This window comes from Moschus berezovskii, chromosome 11 (assembly GCF_049115385.1).
Source record: "Moschus berezovskii isolate FMDL1 chromosome 11, NW_MosBer_1.0, whole genome shotgun sequence".
Taxonomy (NCBI): Eukaryota; Metazoa; Chordata; class Mammalia; order Artiodactyla; family Moschidae; genus Moschus; species Moschus berezovskii.
Window position 1 is genome coordinate 101,804,337 of NC_142470.1, and position 25,574 is coordinate 101,829,910.

The following is a 25,574-nucleotide window of genomic DNA, read 5'->3' on the forward strand; positions in this document are numbered from 1 at the left end:
GTGAGCCAGGCTCTGGTCTCCACACGTCATGGCTTCACCTGACTGTTCGCTACTCTGGCCTTCCTTTTATGTCGCTTTGCTCCCTCCCTTAGTGTCAATCACCAATTGTATGATTTCTTTCCATTCTATTTGCAGATTTCAATATGACTGGAGAAACCAAGTTTCTTCACAGAATTACTAGAGGCAATGCTACCATTCCCTGAGGACAGGCTGTCTGCTTGGCCCTGTGGACTTTCAGGTGGCCTCCCACCTCTGCGCTTCTCCTGGGGCACTCACAGCACCATCTGCCTGTGAGAACAGCTGCAAGGCAAGAAGAGAGAGGCACCGACCGGCTGTGAAAGGCACCCTGAGCCGATAGCTTGTGAACATGAGCGCTAGCACGTGGGTGTGACATCTGCAGATTGTGTTAGGCTCCTGGATCAAAGGAGAAAAATAAATAAAAACTTTCTGTGAGATGTAAAAGTCTAAGAGGAATGGATAAAAAAATGTGGTACATATATACGATGCAATAGTACTCAGCCGTTAAAAAGAATGAAATAATGCCATTTGTAGTAACATGGATGGACTTAGAGATTGTCATACCATGCAAAGTCAGTCAGACAGAGAATGACAAATATGTAATGACATACCTTACATGTGGAACCTAAAAAGAAATGATACAAATGAACTTAATTACAGAACAGAAACAGAATCAGACTTACAGAACAAACTTATGGCGGGAGAAGTTAAGGAGTTTGGGATGGACAGGTACACACTTCTATATTTAAAATTGATAACCAACAAGGACCTACTGTGTAGCACAGGGGACTCTGCTCAATGTCACATGGCAGCCTGGATGGGAGGGGAGTTTGGGGGAGAATGGACACATGTGTATGTATGGCTGAGTCCCTTTACTGTCCACCTGAAAACTATCACAACATTGTTAATTGGTTATACTCCAGTATAGTTTTTTGTAAAAAGAAAAAAAAATGTAAAAGTCTATACAAATGTTGTCCTTATGAGTTTTTGGACTGGTAATAGGTTAATAAGACTCATATTTAATCTATTTTAGGAGCAAGCAAACAGACGGACTGCAGCTGAGGCTACAAAGGGGAGTCAGCCCTCAGTTAATGACCTCTGACCTCCCCAGGAAGAAGGTATCCTCACTCTCCACCCGACCTGGGAGCCCGCAGGTAAACTCGGGAGAGAGCCAGCAAAGAAAGAGATTTGAAGGAGAACAATCAATACCAGGTTTTGACAATTTTATTGGAAAATAAGTACAGTCCATTGATCAATGATACGTGCTGTACATGAATCTGGTGTCTTTCTATATAAAAATATTTGGTATCTGCTGCAGACTTATACAAACAAGGTTTTTTTTAAATCATTAACCAGTACAAATATAATTTATCAAAAAAACTCATTAAAAAATGGCTCAATACCCTCTTTTACTGCAAATAGAGGCAGAAGGGGGAAAATAAAAATTCTGCTAAGCCAGTTTTAACAACTGGAAATGGAATACTTCACTATACTTGCAAACTTTTCTTAAACACTCACACTGACCAAGAAGAAAAATTCCCATCAGATTATGCAGTAAAATCTAATTAATGGGGAAGGCCTGAAAGGAATAGGTTAAAGGGAAACTTAACAGAGATTTTCAAATAATAAGATAACCTGTGGACATTTTTAAACAGTAAAGCACTAACACAGTCTATGTTATGTGTGCAAATTTCTCCTGAAGGCATTGCCAACAAAGAGACACACCTGCCTTTCCTGCAGAGAACAGGGCTTGGAGCTGGAGACAGAAGCAACTTCCCGCAGAGACAGCCTAAGTACAATCAGACTGACAGAACAAGTGCCTGAGGGCAGTTTCTTGGGGAAAAGGACTTGGAGTAAATTTTGAGTTTTAGTAAAATTTGGGTCAACTAGAGAAAATGTGAAGAGGATTTCTGGTCAGAGGAGACAGGAAGGAGAGGCAGAGATGGAGGGAGGCTGGGGACAGGTGTGAAGGTGAACCATCTGGGGGTGTGCGGAGCAGGACTGAGAGCTGTTGAGCTGCATAGGGCGGTGGGGAGATGCTCGTGGGAGGAAGTGGGCTTTCACTCCTGACCCGGGGGAAGCCAACGGAGGCGGTCTAGTAAGGGCATTTTAAGATCCAAGCATCATAGAAAGATGTTTCATCTGTAGGCCTGTGAGTGAAAGGAGGAGGTGACTTGGAAGTGGACCTTTCAGAGAAGTGACGAGTCCAGGAATAGGCAGAAGAATAAGGTGGAACCAAGTGGTCACTGCAGGGGGAAGGCATTAAGAGGTGGGTCCATTCTCTGCTATTCTTGCTCTCAAAATTCTCTCTCTCCTGCAGAAAGCTAAGGTTATTTCAAACCCTTAAGAGTCGGGGGAATTCCTTTGCTCATTGAAATGACAGTTTTAAAGGTTCCATGAAATGAAATTCCATCTTTGGAAAATGACTGCCTGCAATCTGTCGAGAGGTATGGAAAATGCAAGGCAGATGGAAAGTTCTCCAAGAATGCTTCTATGTCCTCTGGGAAGTACAGGTCTCAGTCTGCCTGTAGCAATGCCCAGGAGACCCACTAGAGGGCATGCTGTCCCCAGACTGGGCCACAGCCCTGCCCTCAGACCCCGGGAGACTTCCTAAATCTGTCTGTAGATGGTGAATATTACCTGCATGTTCATTCCTCTGGTTTGCTGCCCAGAGCCTTCTCTCAGCAGTTCAAACATTCAGACAGGGCATCCAGCGCCTTGTTAAAGGACCTCCCAAGCCCTCTTCCTGGAGTTGCCCTGGCCACAGAGCAACTGTCACCACATCCTGCTCCCTTAATCCGGTCCCAGGTGACCTCGGGGCTAAGGGACTAAACAGGTGTGTAGGATGACTGTGCAAGTCAGTGAGGCCCAGCCTGCAGTGCCCAAAGACAGGAGTCACCAAGGAACTCTTGGCCAAGCTTCTCCACTACCCTAGAGGCACGTGGACCTCCATGGGTCGTTTCTCCTTAGAGTCCAGCAGAGTGGCGGGGGACAGCAGCTGGTGTTTGCATAAAGGCCGCTGCCGCTGGACTGGCATGTGGTACCTGACCTTCTTCCAGAATCTCGAGTTCATAGACTGCGACCCCTCTCTAAAGTCCCCTGACCAGCGTATGACCCCCTGTTTCTGCTTAATGAATTTAATGGATTCTGGCATTTTCTCATAGTCTGGAATCTCCTCCAGCTCCAGTAGGACGACTTTAATTCCTTCCTGAATGAGAGCATTGTACATGGCCACCTGCTCTTCAGATGAATTCCCAGAGCTGAATCCTGACATTTCTGGGACCAAAATGATAATCAGCCTTCTGCTTTTCTTTACATTTTCATTAACAACCTCAACAATGCCTGAAAAACATGAGACACAGCATAGTAAGTAAACTTTCAATCTATAATCCTTCCCTCCAGAACCAAGACCCCTCAAGGTTCTTCCCTCCCCATCACCTATGTCTCCCGATACTCTTTCTTCTTGCCTTAAAATTGAAGGAGTTTCTCATTTTATAGAAGAGCTCAAACACTGACCCACAAAAGGTGAGTATTTCATGTCGGAGTAGGAGTACTTTAAGAATAAATTTTATAAACTTTCTTGTTAAACCACTGGATCTACATCACTCCTATTTTATCATCAGTTGTAAAGTAACTACTAGATCTAACTAGTTAAGTTCTGCAAAACGAAATAAAATTTAGTTAATTGCTGCCCCAATAGAGTATGAGAAAAGTAAACACTTTGCATTTCATATGAAAATCATCCTGTGCCACTATGCTGTTCTTGTTTGGTCTCTTGATCGTGTCTGACTCTTTTTGACCCTTTGGACTGAAGCCCACCAGGTTCCTCTGTCCATGGGATTCCCCAGGTAAGAATACTAGAAAGGGTTGCCATTTTCTCCTCCAGGGGATCTTCCTGACCCAGGGATTGGCAGGCAGATTCTTTACCACTGAGCCAACAGGGAAGTCCCACTTAAGAGGTTCTACAAGTTGTCAAGTATGCACACCCAGGCTGCAGTCTTCCAGAAACAGGAAACCCAACTTTAGTAATTCAATTACTTATCCAACTTTAGTAATTCAATTAGTTATACAAGACGTTACTTCTTTCCACTGCACACATACTTTCCCCAACGTAGTCATCTCGGCCACAGATGAACAGCTTATAGCCACACTGTTTTTCCAAGACCTCAGGCATGACTTTAAACACAAAAATATCCGAGTTACAGGTGGACCCTTCCCCAGGGGTCTTTGGACATAGTATGTATGCATCATACGTCTTTCCATCTGAAACTAAAAGAGAAAATGCAATAGCTTTAGAACCAAAAGAAAAAATGAGATTTGGTAAAGTCAATATCACAAACATGGATTTCATAGTGAATTACTAATTTTGTGTACAATGGTACGCAGCAACAATACCAAAAAGTATAACGTCTTTTTAAAGTGTTCATCTCTGACAAGTTTCTTTTTATTGTGTTTAACTACAAAGTTCTTATATTATTCAATGGTCCCCCATAAGGAAAGATTCTTTACCAGCCTAGTATGAAACTATCTTCATTTCTTTGTTCTCATCTTACTCAAATGTCTCATTCCTGAATTCTATTCACTCTTCCTTTTATGTATTAGTGTTGCTGTTTAGTCACTAAGTTGTGTCTTACTCTTTTTGTGACCCCCATGGACTACAGCCCACCAGACTCCTTTGTCCGTGGGATTCTCCAGGCAAGAATACAGGAGTGGGTTGCCGTTTTCTTCTCTAGGGGATCTTCCCAACCCAGGTATTGAACCCGTTTCTCCTGCATTGGCAGGCAGAGTCTATACCACTCAGCCACCACGGAAGCCCATATATTAGTGGAGTAGCAGCTTTTTCTGAGGTTTAAACAAAATGGAGAATGCTTCCATGGTGCATGAAAACTGAGTCATTTCTTTCATTCTATGGCAGATAACGGGGTGATCTCTGTGCTACCTAGCACAGAGCAAGTCTTCAACCGTGGCTTCTGAATAACCGGATTTATAAGCAGATGCTCTAAATGCCAGGCTGTCCCACCATTATGAACACCAGAGCAGTAACTTAGAAAATACTGATACTATTCAGTCTATTCAGTCATGAAACTATAATTATGTATAATTACATTATTTTGTATGGACCACATTTCATTTTAAAATTTTAATAAAAACCCTCTTAACTACCCCCACTCTCTCAGGAAATACTGCATAGAATACAAAATTGTACCTTTTTTCGGGAGGAAATCATAGAAGGAATCTCTGTACCAAAGCACAATGTCAACCTTGAAGACTTTGTAGATGCAAACAGAGCATGTCATTACCAACGTTAACATGACAAATATACCAACTGTGGGCTTCCGGAAATCAGGGACTATAGCAGAGAAGAGCGAAAAACACGTTAGAACCCAAAGGACTTAAAAACTGAGCACAGCACATTAAACATTACCATCCCAGAGAAACCATATTTGGGATCAGCCTGTAAGTCCAAATTCCAGACAGTATTAACACATTCATTACTGTACCTTATTAATGGATTATTGTTGTTGTTGTTGTTATTTAGTTGCTGAGTCATGACTGACTCCTTTGCGACCCCATGGACTATAGCCTGCCAGGCTCCTCTGTCCATGGGATTTCCCAGGTAAGAATACTGGAGTGGGTTACCATTTCCTTCTCCAGAGGATCTTCCCAACCCAGAGACTGAATCTGCGCCTCTTGCATTTACAGGCAGATTCTTTACCACTGAGCCACCAGGGAAGCCCCTATTAATGGATACTAACCTACAAAGAACCTACAAAGATGTTCAAGCAGGTTTTAGAAAAGGCAGAGGAACCAGAGATCAAATTGCCAATGTCCGCTGGATCATGGAGAAAGCAAGAGAGTTCCAGAAAAACATCTATTTCTGCTTCATTGACTATGCCAAAGCCTTTGACTGTGTGGATCACAATAAACTGTGGAACATTGTGAAAGACATGGGAATACCAGACCACCTGACCTGCCTCTTGAGAAACCTGTATGCAGGTCAGGAAGCAACAGTTAGAACTGGACATGGAACAACAGACTGGTTCCAAATAGGAAAAGGAGTACATCAAGGCTGTATATTGTCACCCAGCTTATTTAACTTATATGCAGAGTACATCATGAGGAACGCTGGGCTGGAAGAAGCACCAGCTGGAATCAAGATTGCCGGGAGAAATATCAATAACCTCAGGTACGCAGATGACACCACCCTTATGGCAGAAAGTGCAGAGGAACTAAAAAGCCTCTTGATGAAAGTGAAAGAGGAGAGTGAAAAGTTTGGCTTGAAGCTCAACATTCAGAAAACGAAGATCATGGCATCTGGTCCCATCATTTCATGGGAAATAGATGGGGAAACAGTGGAAACAGTGTCAGACTTTATTTTTTTCGGCTCCAAAATCACTGCAGATGCTGACTGCAGCCATGAAATTAAAAGACGCTTACGCCTTGGAAGGAAAGTTATGACCAACCTAGATAGCATATTAAAAAGCAGGGACATTACTTTGCCAACAAAGGTCCATCTAGTCAAGGCTATGGTTTTTCCCGTGGTCATGTATGGATGTGAGAGTTGGACTGTGAAGAAAGCTGATCGCCAAAGAATTGATGCTTTTGAACTGTGGTGTTGGAGGAGACTCTTGAGAGTCCCTTGGACTGCAAGGAGATCCAACCAGTCCGTTCTAGAGGAGATCAATTATGGGTGTTCATTGGAAGGACTGATGCTAAAACTGAAACTCCAATACTTCGGCCACCTCATGCGAAGAGTTGACTCACTGGAAAAGACTCTGATGCTGGGAGGGATTGGGGGCGGGAGGAGACGGGGACGACAGAGAATGAGATGGCTGGATGGCATCACCAGCTCGATGGACATGAGAGTTTGAGTGAACTCCTGGAGTTGGTGGACAGGGAGGCCTGGAGTGCTGTGATTCATGAGGTCGCGGAGAGTCGGACACGACTGAGCGACTGAACTGAACTGAACCTACAAAGGCATTGAGGATGGATACTGGATAAAACTAAGGTGCACTATATTTAATTTCCACTTAGGTAGTATGCAATAACATAGAAAAAAACACCAAAGACCATAAGATAGAGCACTCCATAGGAATATGAGTAAAGTCAAAATCACTCAGAAGCCTACAAACGTTCTATGAAAGTAGAAAAAGTGGTAGACTAGAGGAAAGGAAAGAAGAATTTAGGACTGTCAGACAGTGTTTCACACTCCACACTCTCCCAGCTCTGCAGGCTAGCTATTCAGCTGATGACCACGAGGAGTCTGGTGGAGAGATGCAGGGGAGGAGGGCGGAGAAAGAAGAAAGAGCCTTCTAAACATCAGGGGCCAAGGAGACAACCAGGAAAGAGAATCTAAAAGCTCCATTATTTTGCTTTTCCAATTTAGGTCACTGACCCACCTGCAGTTGAAGTGGGTATGAAGTGGAAATCAAGGTAGACTAATATCCGCTTGGCCCATTTGATAGTTCACACTTATACTCAATTACTGCAGCTTTTTAAATATTTATTTATTTACTGGGCTGTGTCGGGTCTTAGGTGCGGCACACAGGCTCTCCAGTGGCAGTGCTCGGGGTTGGTTGCTCCACAGCATGTGGGATCTTGGTTCCCCAACCATGATCCAACCATGTCCCCTGCACTGCAAGGCATATTCTTAACCACTGGACCACCAGGGAAGTCCCCAACTGTAGCTTTGTACAAGATCATCTTATCTGAAGTGTAAATCTTCCAGACTGCTTTTATTCAAGACCACCTTAACTATTCTGGGCCCTTGACATTTCCAATATGACTTTCAGAATAAACACACCTTCAACAAAATGCCCACACGCACACCCACCCACACCTGCACAAATACTGCTGAGATTTTGATTGGGATTGGTTTCAATGTACAGCTTAATTTGAGGGGAACTAACTAGTTGACTCACTGGAAAAGACTCTGATGCTGGGAGGGATTGGGGGTGGGAGGAGAAGGGGACGACAGAGAATGAGATGGCTGGATGGCATCACTGACTCGATGGACATGAGTTTGAGTGAACTCCGGGAGTTGGTGATGGACAGGGAGGCCTGGCATGCTGTGATTCATGGGGTCGCAAAGAGTTGGACACGACTGAGCGACTAAACTGAACTGAACTGAACATATTTATAATACTGAGTCTTTTAATCTATGATTATTTATCCCTCCATCTATTAGGTCTTTATCTTAGTAATTATTTTTAGTTTGTATCAATTGTTGCTGCATTTATTCCTAAGTATGTGAAATTTTTGATGCTACTATAAATGCTATTTTTTTAAACTTAAGTTCTATTTTTCCATTGTTGGTATTTAAAGATATACATAGAAATACTATATATATGCATATATAGCAACCCACTCCAGTATTCTCGCCTGGAGAATTCCAGGGGTAGTAGAGGAGTCTGGCTGGCTGCGTCCACGGGGTCACAAAGAGTCAGACATGACTGAGTGACTAACTTTCACTAGTGATCTTGCTAAATTCATTTACTAATTCTAATAATTTGTCCATAGGTTCCTTTAGGTTTTTTTTCCATGTACACATTCATAAATATTTTAATTCAACTATAAATTATCTTAAAATGTTTCACACATTTTAAAATTTTTATTTATTGAAGTATCAGTTCGGTTCAGTCGCTCATTTCATCATTTAATGAACTTTTCATAAAAGGAACACTTGACGATTCATTCTATAAAGCCAATATTACCCTGATACTAAAACTAGAAAAAGGCTTGAAAGAAAAGTAAAATAAAAGCCAGTATCCCTTATAAGAAATACCAGAAAATACCAGAAAGATATAGAAATGGCCAATAAGCACAAAAAAATATGCTCAACATTATTAGTCATTCAGTTCAGTTCAGTCACTCAGTCATATCCAACTCTTTGCGACCCCATGAATCACAGCACGCCAGGCCTCCCTGTCCATCACCAGCTCCCAGAGTTTACTCAAACTCATGTCCCTCAAGTCGGTGATGCCATCCAGCCATCTTATTCTCTGTTGTCCCCTTCTCCTCCCACCCCCAATCCCTCCCAGCATCAGAGTCTTTTCCAGTGAGTCAACTCGTCGCATGAGGTGGCCAAAGTATTGGAGTCTCAGCTTTAGTATCAGTTCTTCCAATGAACACCCAGGACTGATCTCCTTTAGAATGGACTGGTTGGATCTCCTTGCAGTCCAAGGGACTCTCAAGAGTCTTCTCCAACACCACAGTTCAAAAGCATCAGTTCTTCAGCAATCAGCTTCCTTCACAGTCCAACTCACATCCATACATGACCACTGGAAAAACCATAGCCTTGACTAGACGGACCTTTGTTGGCAAAGTAATGTCTCTGCTTTTTAATATGCTATCTAGGTTGGTCATAACTTTCCTTCCAAGGAGTAAGCGTCTTTTAATTTCATGGCTGCAATCACCATCTGCAGTGATTTTGGAGCCCAAAAATATAAAGTCTGACACTGTTTCCACTGTTTCCCCATCTATTTCCCATGAAGTGATAGGACCAGATGCCATGATCTTTGTTTTCTGAATGTTGAGTTTTAAGCCAACTTTTTCACTCTCCTCTTTCACTTTCATCAAGAGGCTCTTTAGTTCCTCTTCACTTTCTGCCATAAGGGTGGTGTCATCTGCATATCTGAGTTTATTGATATTTCTCCCAGCAATCTTGATTCCAGCTTGTGCTTCTTCCAGCCCAGCGTTTCTCATGATGTACTCTGCATACAAGTTAAATAAGCAGGGTGACAATATACAGCCTTGACGTACTCCTTTTCCTATTTGGAACCAGTCTGTTGTTCCAGTTGATTTATAAGGAGAAGGCAATGGCACCCCACTCCAGTACTCTTGCCTGGAAAATCCCATGGATGGAGGAGCCTGGCAGGCTGCAGTCCATGGGGTCGCTAAGAGTCAGACACAACTGAGCGACTTCCCTTTCACTTTTCACTTTCATGCATTGTGAAGGAAATGGCAATCTACTCCAGTGTTCTTGCCTGGAGAATCCCAGGGATGGGGGAGCCTGGTGGGCTTCTGTCTATGGGGTTGCACAGAGTCAGACACGACTGAAGTGACTTAGCAGCAGTTGATTGATAACATTGTTTCAGGTGTACAGCAAAGTAATAAAGTAATATATCTATGTGTGTGTGTGTGTACACACTCTTCTGGGCTTCCCTGGTGGCTCAGAGGTAAAGAATTTGCCTGCCACTCTAGGAGACATAGGTTTGATCCCTGAGTTCGGAAGACCCCACAGCCAGAGTAGCCTGGCTGGCTATAGTCCATGAGGTCACAAAAGAGCTGGACACGATTTAGAACAACAAACACATATACACTTTTTTCAGATTTTCTTTCCCTTATAGGTTATTACAAAATACTGAGTATATAGTATTTACTATATACATAGGTTCTTGTTGGTTATCTATTCTATATATATTAGTGTGTACATGTTAATCTCAACCTCCTAATTTATCCCTCCCCCTCCCCTTTGGTAGGTCTTCCCTGATAGTTCAGTTGATAAAGAATCTGCCTGCAATGCAGGAGACCTGGTTCGATCCCTGGGATGGGAAGATCCCCTGGAGAAGGGATAGGCTACCCACTCCAGTATTCTTGGGCTTCCCTTGTGGATCAGCTGGTAAAGAGTCTGCCTGCAATGCAGGAGACCTTGGTTGGATCCCTGGGATGGGAAGAGCCCCTGGAGAAGAGATCCCCTGGAGAAGGGAATGGCTACCCACTCCAATATTCTGGCCTGGAGAATTCCATGGACTGTATAGTCCATGGGGTCGCAAAGAGTTGGACACAACTGAGTGATTTTCACTTTCATTCTGACCAGAGGGAAGTGATACTTTATTGTAGTTCTGATCTGCATTTCTCTATTAATTATTGATGTTGAGCATTTTTCCATATGCCTGTTGGCCATCTATATCTCTTCTTTGAAAAAAAAAAGTCTCATTTAGGTCTTCTGCCCATGTTTTGACTGGGTTTTTGTTGCTACTGAGATGTATAACGGGAGATTAATCCCTTTCCAGTCACCTTGTTTACAAATGTTTTCTCTAATTCTGTAACTTGTCTTTTCATTTTGTTTACAGTTTCATTTGTTGTACAAAAGCTTTTAAGTTTAATTAGGTCTCATTTGGTTTTGGTTTTATTTGCATTATCCAGAAAATGGATCAGAATTAATATTGCTGTGGTGGTGGAAATAAGATTTCTCAGTCATGTCTGACTCTTGTGACCCCATGGACTGTATGTAGTCTGCCAGGCTCCTCCATCCATGGGATTCTCCAGGGGATCTTCCCCACCCAGGGATCAAATTCACTTCTCCTGCATTGCAGGTATATTCTTGACTATTGAGCCACCAAGGAAGTCCAATATTGTTGTGATATATATCAAAGAGTGTTCTGCCTCTGTTTTCCTGCAGGAGGGCCAAGGCATAGCTCCACCCACCAGGAGGCCTGAACAAGCCTCTAAACCAGCCTCACCCACCAGAGGGCAGAAACAAGAAAACTGTCATCTCACAGCCTGTGGAAGTGAGTATGCAAACAGGTCAGAACCTACCCTGGGACCATGGCCCCTGGCCCTTGGGTGATGACAGGGAGGTGTACTGATGGGACAATAGAATGTTCCCTAGAGAGGCCACTTCTCCAAGGTCAAGAAACAAAACTAACCTTCCATATACACAAAAATTCAAATAGAAATCTACACAAAATGAGACAGCAAAGGAATACATTCCAGACAAAGGGGCGAGATAAAACCCTTCACCTAGAAAACCAACTAACTGAAGTGGAGATAGGCAGTCTACCAAAGGAAGAGTTCAGTATACTCATCGTAAAGGTCATAAAGTTCTACTCAGGAAAAGGGCGGATGCACAGAGTGAGAAGTTACAAGAAGTTTTAACAAAGAACAACCCAACAGAGCAGAAGGATACCATAATTGCAATGAAAAATACACTAGAAGGAGTCAAGAGTAGAATAAATGAGACAGAAAAATGAACCCATGAGCTGGAACACAAATACTGTCAATACTGTGTTTGATTATACAATGTATGAAAACCAGTAACTTCTGACATTCTCTCTGGAAAGCAGATATTTCGGCTTCCCCTGTGCATCCATCATGGAGTTGTTTACCTAAAAATATATTCATTAGGAGCCTAGGATGATCAAGATGCAGGTCAAGAAGCAACAGTTAGAACAGGATATAGAACACCACACTGGTTCCAAATCAGGAAAGGAGTACGTCAAGGCTGTATATTGTCACCCTGTTTATTTAACTTATATGCAGAGTACATCATGTGAAATGCTGCGCTGGATGAGGCACAAGCTGGAATCAAAATTGCCAGGAGAAATATCAATAACCTCAGATATGCAGATGACACCACCCTAGTGGCAGAAAGCGAAGAACTAAAGAGTCACTTGATGAAAGTGAAAGAGAGTGAAACAGGTGGCTTAAAACCCAACATTCAGAAAACTAAGATCATGGCATCCATCCCATCACTTCATGGCAAATAGATGGGGAAACAGTGGAAACAGTGAAAGACTTTATTTTGGGGGGCTCCAAAATCACTGCAGATGGTGAATGCAGCCAGGAAATTATAAGACTCTTCTTGGAAGAAAAGTTATGGCCAACCAGGACAGCATAGTAAAAAGCAGAGACATTTCTTTGACAACAAAGGTCCATCTAGTCAAAGCTATGGTTTTTCCAGTAGTCATGTATGGATGTGAGAGTTGGACTGTGAAGAAAGCTGAGCATCAAAGAATCGATGCTTTTGAACTGTGGTGTTGGAGAAGACTCTTGAGAGTCCCTTGGATTGCAAGGCCATCCAATCAGTCCATCCTAAAGGAAATCAGTCCTGGATACTCACTGGAAGGACTGATGCTGAAGCTAAAACTCCAATACTTTGGCCACCTGATGTGAAGAACTGATTTCTTGGAAAAGACCCTGATGCTGGAAAAATTGAAGGCAGGAGGAGAAGGGGACAACAGAGGATGAGATGGTTGGATAGCATCACCGACTCTATGGACATGAGCTTGAGTAAGCTCTGGGAGTTGGTGATGGACAGGGAAGCTTGGTGTGCTGCAGTCCATGGGGTCGCAGAGATTCGGACATGACTGAGTGACTGAACTGAACTGATGATCAGACTTAAGTTGTTAACTAGCTCTGGAAATAGAATGATTAGCAATTGTCTGCATTATCATAGAACTTAAAATCACGTAAAGGAAACTAAGTAAGACAGATATGGACATACATAGCTGAGGCCCTAACACCTTATCTTTTGGGGCAGAGAGACGCATTAAGGGAAGGAAAGTAGGACAGAAGATACAGTTCACCTGAGAAGTAAAGTGAATGGAAGTCCCCAGGTTAAAAGGAATCTAAGAGCATTGTGGGCAGAGGAAATAGTATTGCAAACCTCAAGGTCATGATATCTTACCAGGGGAAAATGAAACTGCCTTTCAAATAAATGACTCTGTTGTTTACCTGGATGTATTAATTGTACATATGCTGTACTTAATCCTTCTGGATTCTTGGCTAAACAGGTAAATGGATGCAGGAAAAATTTACTTTCCACTGCTGAAATATTAAGCCGCGCGAGGACTGTACTCCTTCTTTTGTTTAAAGGATTCTTCACTCTGTTCAAAAGAGTAAGTAAAATTGTATTGATAGCATCAATTATAGAAACAATACATATACCTGGTTTATCTCTTTGTCACATACACTGCAGCAGTAAGAATCACCAGGCTAAAGCACAGGTGTAAGAATAAGGCTGTAAGCAGCACACTGATCTGATATTTGATAGCTCTGGGACCACTTACTAGCAGAGAGAAATCAAATTAAAATGACCAGCTTGCAAAAAGAAAAATGGGGATGCAGGCATTCTGTGCTCCATGGGGCACAGAGAATATACGAAACAAGAGTAGATCGAGACAGATGGGCAAGGCTCCCAGGTGATGCTAAGGGTTGGGAGTTTCTCTCTGGAGAAGTAACAGGGAGCAATCAGAGACCTGAGCAAGCGCGTGCTTTAAATCTTGGTTACATTTCATGAGTCTTCTCTAAACCACTTTAAAAATGAAATGACATGAAGGGAAATTCAGGACGATTGCCGCATTGGAATGTTGCAATTTTTAACTGAATTTAAGAGAAAGCCTTCCAAGTGGTCTGGAATTGGTACCATAATAACATGTAGTTCACCTGTATTGTACAAGATCTTATGAATCCTACTTAGCTTAGCAAAACTCAAGTGTCAATCAAAGACCCACTTGGAGAAGGAAATGGCAACCCGCTCGGTATTCTTGCCTGGAAAAGCCCATGAACAGAGGAGCCTGGTGGGGTACAGGCCACAGGATCACAGCAACTAAGCACAATGACCGCTGCTCCTCGGTACTAACCCTCGCTTTGCTGTTCAGCCACTTAGTCATGCCCAGCTCTTTACGACCCCATGGACTGGAGCCCCCCAGGCTCCCCGTCCATGGGACTTCCCAGGCAAGAACACTGGAGTGAGTTGCTTCTTCCTCCTCCAGGGAATCTTCTCAACCCAAGGACTGAACCTGCATCTTCTGCACTGTAGGCAGATTCTTTACAGTGAGCCACCAGAGAAGCCAACCCTTGTTACCCTTGGAATTTAATACCACAGTTAGTCTAGGGCACAACTGACTCCTGGCATACTTACGTTATAAAGTCTTCCTCTAGCACAGGAGTATATGTACTAATCATTGACCCATTCCACTTCCAGTAGACATAGTTACTTATCTGGCCAGTAACATTGCAGATCAATTGAAGCCAGGATCCTGCAAAGCAATGTATTTTTAAATCATAACATTAATGGACTCTGGTCTATCTAGATTAACAAATGACTGTTGAATAAAAATTTTAAAGTATAAGAAAGGAAAAAGAAATTCCCCTTACATCTACCACTGAGAGATGCCCACTATTGGTAACTTCATGTATCTTATTCCTTACCTTTCTGTGCACTAAGAAGCTTTTAAAATGGGGCATTATCATCTACTCTGACTACTGAGAATTTCGGCTCACATAATCAGCCTTCCAAAACAGGCTTCTCATAGCGGTTTAGTATTCCATTATACAGACATATTATGACAAGTTCCTTTCCTATTGAAAAACATAATTTCCTAATTTTTAATTATGATTGATATACAAATGAACATGCCTGTACATCAACACTGTACATATTCTGAAATATTATCCTCAATTTTTTGAGGTTTATAAGTCAGAGATTGGGGGGATTTTTTTGTTTGGATGGCTTTTTTCTCCCTTATAAATCCAATATATTTTTTAAAGATTTTGCTAAGATACTTTTATAGACAGCTCTGTAACAATAGGATCTCTTTTCCTGTTATGCTTACTTGCTGGTTTTTGCTAAACAAGTCTAATACTATAGTATATTAATTTTATATCTGGCCAGTTAATACAATAATTATTCTAACTTTCCCCAGTAATTCTCTTGAAATTTATAGGTATGCAATTATACAATCGGAAAACAAAGTTCTTTTCTCCCCTACAGTCAGTAAGCCTTGGTTCTTTAATCTTTGCATTAGTGGACACTTCCGGAACAAGCTAAGTAACTGTTAACTGTTACAGTTAATTGTTCATGTGGGCAGCTTAGTCTCACTCTTGACTTCAATAAGAAGATTGAGACCTGTATAAGGCTTAACACTATAGTGTTTCACAATTAAAAATGCTGGTGATGACTGGTTTGAATTAATGTTATTTATCAAGTGCACCGGGCTTCCTAGGTGGCTCAGTGGTAAAGAAGCTGCCTGCCAAGTAGGAGACACGGGTTTGTTCCCTGGGTCAGGAAGATCCTCTGGAGAAGGAAATGGCAACCCACTCAAGTATTCTTGACAGGGAATCCCATGGACAGAGGAGACTGGCAGGCTACAGTCCATGGGATTGCAAAGGAGTTGGACATGACTGACCGACTAAACAACAACATCATCAAGTACAGAAAGTGTCCCTCAGTTCCTATTTTTCTAAGTCATTTTATTGGTAATTAATGTGAAATCTTATCAAATAAAAGCCTGACTATAGCATAACCTTATGCTATGGTGACCGGGCCTCTCATCAAGGTGATATATTAAAATAATTATTTCTAATGTAATGTAGGCAGGAGGAGAAGGGGACGACAGAGGATGAGATGGTTGGATGACATCACCGACTCAGTGGACATGAGTTTGAGTAACTTCCAGGAGTTGGTGATGAACAGGGAAGCTTGGCATGCCGCAGTCCATGGGGTCACAAAGAGTTGGACGCGAAGGAGAGACTGAACTGAATGTAGTTGTTATTTTTAGATCTGTAGAGCAAATTTAGGCTTCAGAGAGAGCTCTTAAGTATACATTCCCAGAGCGTGCCTTCTCAACAGGGAAAAACGTGCTTCTTAGTGAGGAGAGCAGAAAAAGCTTATCTATTGCAATGGTCTGCAGCCCTCTAAAGTGCCAGAGTACATATCTGGGCATTAAACATCTGAGAAAGTGAAGAGGATTGGGAAAAAATGTCCTGTTAGGTGCGACAGGGGAAGCAAAAGGGGGAAATAAAAGGTTGAAGACACTGCTCTGAATTCTACTGGCCAATATTTAAAGTCTTCATATCTTTGTTTACATCTACGAATGTCTGCATGTCACCTTCCAACATGAAGAACAATTTAGCCAAGTACAGAATTCAGAGGTCACACATTTTAGCTTTTAATCTCTCTACAGTTGTTCTGTGTCTTCATGCAGTTACTTTTACAGAAGAGAATTCTATATGCCAGCCTGAATTTTGATCCTCTGATGCAAAAGAAAAGTCTGTTTTTATGCTGGGACCAGTGGTTTCCAACAACTTTCAGTGCTGGCAAAGACGTTCTATAGTTATGCTGTCTAATACGTAGTCACTAGTCACATCTAAGCCAGTCAGCCCTTGACTGAGGGACTAACATTTAATTAAACTAAATTTACGTAATTTAAATTTAGTGTGGCTATGTACATAACCACGCCTGCCTAGCTGCTACCTTATTGCGCAGCTTAGATGTGACTGCCTACAGTATTACGTTTTCATTCATGAACTAAAGCATCATCACTAACTTGGAAGAATAATTCTCCAGAGTAATTTATCTTCTGGGCCTGTAGTGTTAGTCTTCTACCTAAAAGCTTAACTCTCTCAGGAAAAGAATCCATCCTGTACCAAACATACTCCATTTCTTATTCCTAGGCCTATTGAACTTGGTCTTTAAGATTTTTTTTTTTTTTTGATGTGGAGCATTTTTAAAGTCTTTATTGAATTTGTTATAATATTGCTTCTGTATTATGTTCTGGTTCTTTGGCCACGAGGCAGGTGAGATCTTAACTCCCCTCCCTGGGATTGAACCCACACCCCTTATATTGTAAGGGGAAGTCTTAACCATTGCACCATCAAGGAAGTCCCTGAACTCGTTTCTCGGCTGATGTCTTCATGAACAGTAACTGTCCATAGAAAAGTAACGCTGAGTCAGTGAGACGTGGCTAGGTGTTTGCCATAAGAGGCAAAAAATCCAAAGGAACAAGACACAACCTGTGCCAGTTTCTAACTTTAGATACATGCAGGAAACAGCTTGGGTTGTGTGCAGTAAAGGTACAGTTTATCTTACTCTCTAGTTCAAAAAATACTGATTTCAGCATATCCCAATTGTAGCCCACTTACCCAAGACCACTTCCATTGTCTCATTAGCTGGACTCACAATCTCAGGTTTTGTGTTTCTGGATTTCTCTGAAAGAAAAACACCCATAAGGTCTCTTGTAGGTTCCAATCTCCAAAGATGACAACACTTGCAAAATATACCAAATACTAATATACACAGCACAGCATCTGCCTCTAGGGGCCAAAATATACATGGCAGGAGACAGAGGGCCAGGATTTGTGTGAGGCAGGAGGCTGACTCAGGCCACAGTGAAACCATAACACCTCGGCCCTTCTGAACCCATAGAGTTTGGTGCTACAAAAAAAAAGACCACAAAATCACCAGGCCCTGGGTCTCCAGACAAGTGCATCTCTTCATGCAAATCAGGAAAAACAAAGTGGCTTCCCTGGATGGAGCTTTATTAACCGGAAAGTCACCTAGTGCTAGATTTGTGTCTATTTAGTAATTTTCACAATAACCCAAGAGCGAAAGCCAGTTATCAAAGAATGCCACACATTTGGGCATACTTTATTAAAGCAGGCAGAAAAATACTAAGAATCTCCAGAAATTAATCTGTCTTTTATTCTCAAGAAGACAGGCTTCAAGAGTTGATCTGGGACCAAACCTAAGAAACTCCAAATTTGAATGCCTAGTATTCATTCTGCTACTTAAAAAAATTGTGAGCTCCATCAGCGCAGGATATTCTCTCTCTTGTTCCCTAATGGATACCTATAAAGTGCCTGGAAGATGGAAAATGCCCAATAAATGTTTATAAATCCACCTTTAGAAGAGAAACAAAATACAACCCCACCCCTGATTATATTATTTCTACATAAGGGATCAGAAAAGGTATCAGAAAGTAGTTAAAACCCATTTGAATTCTTAAAATTCTGTAGTACCCTGTTTTCCCTCAAATCTGGTCTGCTTGTCCGGCTGCAGTATCCCAAGAAACACAAATTGGAGATACACAATGCCCAGGGAGTGCTGCTAAGGATGGGTGTGACTCAGGACTCCTGAAATTTAGAAGTCACTGATACTTGTAGGATGTAGGCAAGGAATCGATTTCGAGACAACACAATTAACCTTTGGAAAAAATAAATAATTGTAGAATTGAGAAAACACAGCTATATCTGGGTTTAACTGCGATAGTCCCTGTTAGGCCTGTTGTCCCAGGATAATTACTAACAGAGACTGCTTTAACTTTTCAAAGTCCTGGTTAGAGTAACTTTATGCTTTTTTTTTTTTTTGTAAACAACTTGATAAATTTAACTTTCTGTTTCATATTAAAGCTGATTAACAATGTTGTGATTGTTTCAGGTGGACAGCAAAGGGACTCAGCCATACATACACATGTATCCATTCTCCTACAAACTCTCCTCCCATCCAGGCTGCCACCTAACACTGAGCAGAGTTCTTTGTGCTATGCAGTAGGTTCTTGCTGGTTATCCATTTAAAATATAGCAGTGTGTGCATGTCCTTCCCAAACTCCCTAACCATCCCTACCCCCCATTTTTTCCCTCTGGTAAGAGGAGAGTGAAAAGGTTGGCTTGAAGCTCAACATTCAGAAAACAAAGATCATGGCATCTGGTCCCATCACTTCATGGGAAATAGATGGAAAAACAGTGGAAACAGTGTCAGACTTTATTTTGGGGGGCTCCAAAATCACTGCAGATGCTGATTGCAGCCATGAAATTAAAAGACGCTTACTCCTTGGAAGGAAAGTTATGACCAACCTAGACAGCATATTAAAAAGCAGAGACATTACTTTGCCAACCAAGGTCCGTCTAGTCAAGGCTATGGTTTTTCCCATGGTCATGTATGGATGTGGGAGTTGGACTGTGAAGAAAGCTGATCGCCTGAGAATTGATGCTTTTGAACTGTTGTGTTGGAGAAGACTCTTGAGAGTCCCTTGTACTGCAAGGAGATCTAACGAGTCCATTCTAAAGGAGATCAATCCTGGGTGTTCATTGGAAGGACTGATGCTAAAGCTGAAACTGCAATATTTTGGCCACCTCATGCGACGAGTTGACTCACTGGAAAAGACTCTGATGCTAGGAAAGGTTGGGGGCGGGAGGAGAAGGGGACGACCGAGAATGAGATGGCTGGATGGCATCACTGACTCTGTGGACATGAGTTTGAGTGAACTCCGGGAGTTGGTGATGGACAGGGAGGCCTGGCATGCTGTGATTCATGGGGTCGCGGAGAGTTGGACACGACTGAGCGACTGAACTGAACTGAACTGAACCGTAATTTCAGGGGAATAACTCTCTTCATACATTACTGAAAGCTTAGGAAATCCTAGTATTGAGAGAAAGGTTGAGCATTCTGCCCATCCCCGGGTGACTTATAAAGGTGCGTTTGTTCTATTTTGTTTTAAAATAGTTTTTAATATGAAATACGGTGAATAGCAGCCTCAGGATAACTAACAAGAAAAATTGGCATGCACCTATTTTGATTCATGGGGTCGTGGAGAGTCGGACACGACTGAGCAACTGAACTGAACTGAACTGATTTATTTCTCAGCTGTCGGGCACCAGGCACATGACTACAAGCTGAGCACGCTTGATCAGTAACACAGTTCACAACCTTGGAAGCTTGAATCTGCTTACAGAGGAGGAAATAGGCTTAGAGAAGTTATTTGACTGGGTTAACAAAGATCTGACAAGAGGGGAGCTTATTCCATGGATAAAGAAGCTGTGGTACATGTATTCAATGGAATATTTCACACCATTAAAAAGAATGAAATAATGCCATTTTCAGCAACACGGATGGACCTAGAGATTGTCATACTGAGTGAAGTCAGTCAGACGGAAAAGGAGAAATATCATATGATGTCCCCCCATCAAGTTAAAAGAAATGATACAAAGGAACTTACAAAACAGAAAGAGACTCACAGACTTAGAGAACGAACTTATGGTCACCAAGGGGAAGGATGGGGGAACGGATAGTTAGGGATGGATATGTCCACCCCTAAGTATGCACACACTGCTATATTTAAAATGGACAACAAACAATATATATAAAATATATATTTGCTGTCACCACTGTGGTCTTCCCTCACTGACCCTGGCAGAGTACTCATTATACCGTGGAATGATGAATTTATAACTATGAAGAGTCATTTACTGATTTTAAGAGTGGCTTATGCAGATTGAGGAAATCAAAGATGCCCTGTGGTGACTTACAGAATCAGCTTGGTTACCAGGGGGAAGGGTGCAGGGAAGGGATAGTTTAGGAGTGTGGGATGGACATGCATACACTGCTATATTTAAAGTGGATAACTGACAGACCCGCTGTACAGCACAGGGAACTCTGCTCAGTGTTATGGGGCAGCCTGGAGGGGAGTGTGCGGGAGAATGGGTCCATGCATATGCACGGCTTAGCCCCTTTGCTGTGCACCTGAGACCACCACAACATTGTTAATTAGCGGTACTCCAATACAAAATAAAAAGATTTTTTGGAAAAAGTGTAACTTATTTCAAGGTCTGTTAGGATCCATCAACAACTGCTAGACACCCAGACTCCCCAGGTGAGGGGTCTCAGAACTGTCCTTTCCCCAGTACTAGCCAGAGGAGCCCCTGAAGCCTCTAGAGAACCATCTTTAGCCACGCCCAAAAAGAAGCCTCCTAGTTCAGCTGGAAAACTCAGCTCATCCCGTCTGTTTAATCAGCACTGCATCTGAAGCAGGAATGAAAACACTTACATAGCATATAGCAACAAAAGCTAAAGCCAGGTGACCTCTAGTAAGTTATCAAGCTTCTCTTGGACGTAGTCCCTCTGTAGACAGTGAAGGTGATATTACTCACAATCTCTGGACCTTCCCGGATTCAAACTCCTAGGACCGCAGCTATGACTCACCCAGAGTAATCAGCTTTATCGCCCGGGTGACACGATACTGCTTTCCCAAGTGTGTGTACGATGCATGACATATATAGTGCCCACTATGTGCTATATTCACATTTGTGATGATCAGCTTATTTGCTACTCCAGCAAAGTTTACATTGTCAAGAAGTAGAGGTTTGCAATCCTAGACAGGGGAAAGGAAGTATTGAAAACCAATTATTCATAGTTATATTCATGTAAGGGCAACCCACTCCAATATTCTTGCCTGGGAAACACTGTGGACAGAGGAGCCTGGTGGGCTACAGTCCATGGGGTCGCAAAGAGTCAGATACGACTAACCGACTGGGACACACATTCGTGTATATGTGAATAGAAAGGTACTTGCACAAAAGTTTTAATTTTGCTTTTTTTTTTTTTTTGGCAAAGTCATATTATATTCCCAGGATATTACATTTTTATGCCTATGAGTCGCACTTTGAAGACAACTGGAAACAAATCTACTTTGTAAGAAAAAAATGTTTGAGAAAAGAATGCTAACTACAGTTTCTTAGTAATGATATACTTCCATTCTTCACTGATATTATTTCGTATTTTTAAACCCCTAAAAAATGATTATCGATGTAAGCTCCAACAAGCCAGGTAGATCAAAGATACCAGAATATGATGTATTCCATGCAGTACTAGCTGATCACTTTTCAGTTACAGAAACCACTAAAATTATCTAAGGACCACTTAATATTTATAATAAAACATGAAATAATATACTTTGTAACAAATAGTCACTTTAAGAAACCCTAAATTTATAATCATCCTTATCTTTAAACAGCTTATATGCCCACAGTACTTTTTTCAGCTGTACCCTCTTAAACAAAACTGACAGAAAGTAAATTTTTAGTTAAGCTGCAAATTAAATGCATACAATCATAAACCTTAAAATGTTCTATTAAGTTTCACCACTCAAAAGCAAATAATCTGCCAAATGAAAAAGTACTTTGTGGATTCATCCTATTGTCTTTGAGAGCAAACTGTTTCATTTGCTAAAGAAGAAAAAGGCTGTAGGTAATACAAAATTACCTTATACCACTGTACTTGGGGTAACTCATTGTTTTCATCTTTTAAAAAATCCAAGTAAGGACATACAAGCTGTCCGTCTCCCGCAGTCAGTAGTCTCTGGGTAAACACAGTTCTTTCATTGTAACACAAGTTAGGCTCGTGCTGCACAAACTCTGCAACTATTTTAATTTTGAGGCAGTAAGTTGAATTTCTAAAATAAATCAAAATAGGTTCATTAAAAATATATATTTTTTCTGTCCTGAAGTATTGCAGGTACAGACACCACACGTTTGTAATGTATTTATCGCTTGCTTACCTCACTGAGCAATAGTAAGCTCCTGAATCCTCCACTTCTGCAGGAACAAACCAGAGCTTGCCTTTGTGCTGATGAATCCTAGATTCTCTTTCTGTAGATACAGGTGTCGTGCTGTCATTTCTATACCAAGTGATAGGCTCTTTGTGTGCACTTGTGATAAGAGGACACGCACGAGCGTCAATCTCATGTGCGGGTGAGACTAATGTAATTTTCTCTTCACGTTCCTCACATTCATCTTAAAAAGGAGAAAGGGAAAGTCACTTCTGTAAGAAAGTCGTCAACGTTTCTTAATGCAATATCTAAATAAAAACACCAGTTATTAAATATATTAACCTGTGTTACACAGGACAGTGTTAAGAACCTGACAAGAGAATTATCTTGGACGTCTGAAAGATTTCTAGTCACTTACTACCTGTGTCCTTGAGCAAGTTATTTAACCTTTCTCATCCCCTCTGTATAGCTGTTTCAGTAAAAAGATGGAATAACCATAATTTGCCCTCCCACCTGTACAGCTAAAAACAATGGACAAAGTGTATGAAACAACAATGTTCAAGACACTGAATGTCAGGGAACAAAGCACAGGAATACCACAAAGTCAGGACACAAGGAGGGTAACCCTAGCGCTTTCCCAAAGTGCTGTGTAGAGGGAGACTCTAAACCATGGCACTGCAGGGAGGAAAGTAGGCAAAACCCAGTGTTCTTTCTTGAGTTGAGGAGATGGACCTGGGAATCCAGGTAAACCAAGAGACCGGAGGGCAGGATACCAGAGATTGCAGCTGCACCCAGAGAATGAGCAAGTTCTGGAGCACTGCAGAATTGAGCGTTCCTCAGTGCGTGTGACATGAATCCCTGAGGGACAGGAGAGGGCCTGTCTTCCTGCAATAGGAAAAGTCTTTGAGGAAATACAAGTTGAAATTTTTCAGGATTTTATTAAAATAACGTATCCACAGACCCCAAAGTCACGATGATCCCCAAGCCAAAGAAACATGAAGAAAACCACACTAAGAACAAAAACGATGCAGCCTTCTTACCAGAAACAATACAAGCCAGAAGAGAGAAGAATAAAGATAAGTACTAAAAGGAAAAAAAAAATCATCTACCTAGAATTCTATATCCAGGGAAAGTACCTTTCAGAAATAGAGGTAACACTGTAAAATTCAAGTCAGACAATTGGTAATACCTGGTTAATAATATTCATCCCTATTCCATCATCACAGAAAACACATAATATCAGTATGCTCCATTTTCAGTGATACAAAATTGGATCATCCTGCTAAATTTTATCCTCCAGGTCTTTCAACTATACAGTGTCTCTTTTCAATTAATAAGCAATTTGGAAGGTGGTATTTTGAGATTATGTGCATAGTCTATGAATACTTTTCATTCAATTATTTTTGTATTCACTGATTATCTTGCTTGAATAAATTACAGAGGCAGAAATAGAGGTAAAATAAAGAAATAGAGGCAAAATACTTTTTCATACTTTTTAAATATTACTTTTATATTTATTTTCATATATATATAAACTATCACCTGCACACTTCTACTGCCAAAAATGTAAGGAGGTCCTCTAGAAAGGAAGAAAAATAGTATCAGATAAAAAAAAAAAAAGAACCTATATAAATGAATAAATAGCCCCAGAAATGTTTACTACATGGGTAATAATAAAGAGTTTTTCATTTTATTTAAATCTCTTTAAAGATAACTAAAGACCACTTCATGGCAAATACATGGGGAAACAACGGAAACAGTGACAGACTTTATTTTCTTGGACTCCAAAATCACTGCAGATGGTGACTGCAACCATGAAATTAAAAGATGCTTTCTCCCTGGAAATAAAGCTATCACAAACCTAGACAGCATATTAAAAAGCAGAGACATTATACCAACAAAGGTCCATATAGTCAAAGCTATGGTTTTTCCAGTAGTCACATATGGGTGTGACAGATGGACCATAAAGAAAGTTGAGCACTGAAAAACTGATGCTTTTGAACTATGCTGTTGGAAAAGACCCTTGAGAGTCCCTGGGACTGCAAGGAGATCAAACTTGTTAATCCAAAAGGAAATCAGTCCTGAATATTCATTGGAGGGACTGATGCTGAAGCTGAAGCTCCAATACTTTGGTTCAGTTCAGTTCAGTCGCTCAGTCATGTCCGACTCTCCGCGACCCCATGAATCACAGCACGCCAGGCCTCCCTATCCATCACCAACTCCCGGAGTACACTCAAACTCATGTCCACAGAGTCGGTGATGCCATCCAGCCATCCCATTCTCCGTCGTCCCCTTCTCCTCCCGCCCCCAACCCTTCCCAGCATCAGAGTCTTTTCCAGTGAGTCAACTCGTCGCATGAGGTGGCCAAAGTATTGCAGTTTCAGCTTTAGCATCAGTCCCTCCAATGAACATCCAGGATTGATCTCCTTTAGAATAGACTGGTTGGATCTCCTTGCAGTCCAAGGGACTCTCAAGAGTCTTCTCCAGCACCACAGTTCAAAAGCATCGATTCTTCGGCGATCAGCTTTCTTCACAGTCCAACTCTCACATCCATACATGACCACGGGAAAAACCATTGCCTTGACTAGATGGACCTTGGTTGGCAAAGTAATGTCTGCTTTTTAATATACTTTGGTTACCTGATACAAAAAACTAACTCATTGGAAAGACTCTGATGTTGGGAAAGATTGAAGGCAGGAGGAGAAGGGGACGACAGAGGATGAGATG

The 25,574-nt window shown here is 41.6% G+C and overlaps 1 protein-coding gene across 19 annotated transcripts in view; it reads right to left on the reverse strand.

Annotated features, from left to right (window-relative positions):
• Window positions 1-1,226: 1,226 nt before the first annotated feature.
• IL1R1 (interleukin 1 receptor type 1) overlaps window positions 1,227-25,574 on the reverse strand; it is an 85,701-nt gene continuing 61,353 nt past the window's right edge. For 14 of the 19 annotated variants that reach the window (XM_055399873.2, XM_055399882.2, XM_055399879.2 and 11 more), the window contains 9 exons: window positions 22,857-23,091; window positions 22,562-22,751; window positions 21,503-21,671; window positions 17,668-17,733; window positions 14,666-14,783; window positions 13,477-13,628; window positions 5,225-5,368; window positions 4,120-4,287; window positions 1,227-3,360 (listed from right to left, as the gene is read on the reverse strand). In XM_055399873.2, coding sequence (XP_055255848.2) covers window positions 2,945-3,360; window positions 4,120-4,287; window positions 5,225-5,368; window positions 13,477-13,628; window positions 14,666-14,783; window positions 17,668-17,733; window positions 21,503-21,671; window positions 22,562-22,751; window positions 22,857-23,091 — 1,658 coding nt within the window. In that variant the 3' untranslated portion in view covers window positions 1,227-2,944. Of the gene's footprint in view, window positions 3,361-4,119; window positions 4,288-5,224; window positions 5,369-13,476; window positions 13,629-14,665; window positions 14,784-17,667; window positions 17,734-21,502; window positions 21,672-22,561; window positions 22,752-22,856; window positions 23,092-25,574 lie in introns of those variants that run through there. The other 5 variants (XR_016038642.1, XR_016038630.1, XR_016038637.1 and 2 more) reach the window with 3 other exon arrangements.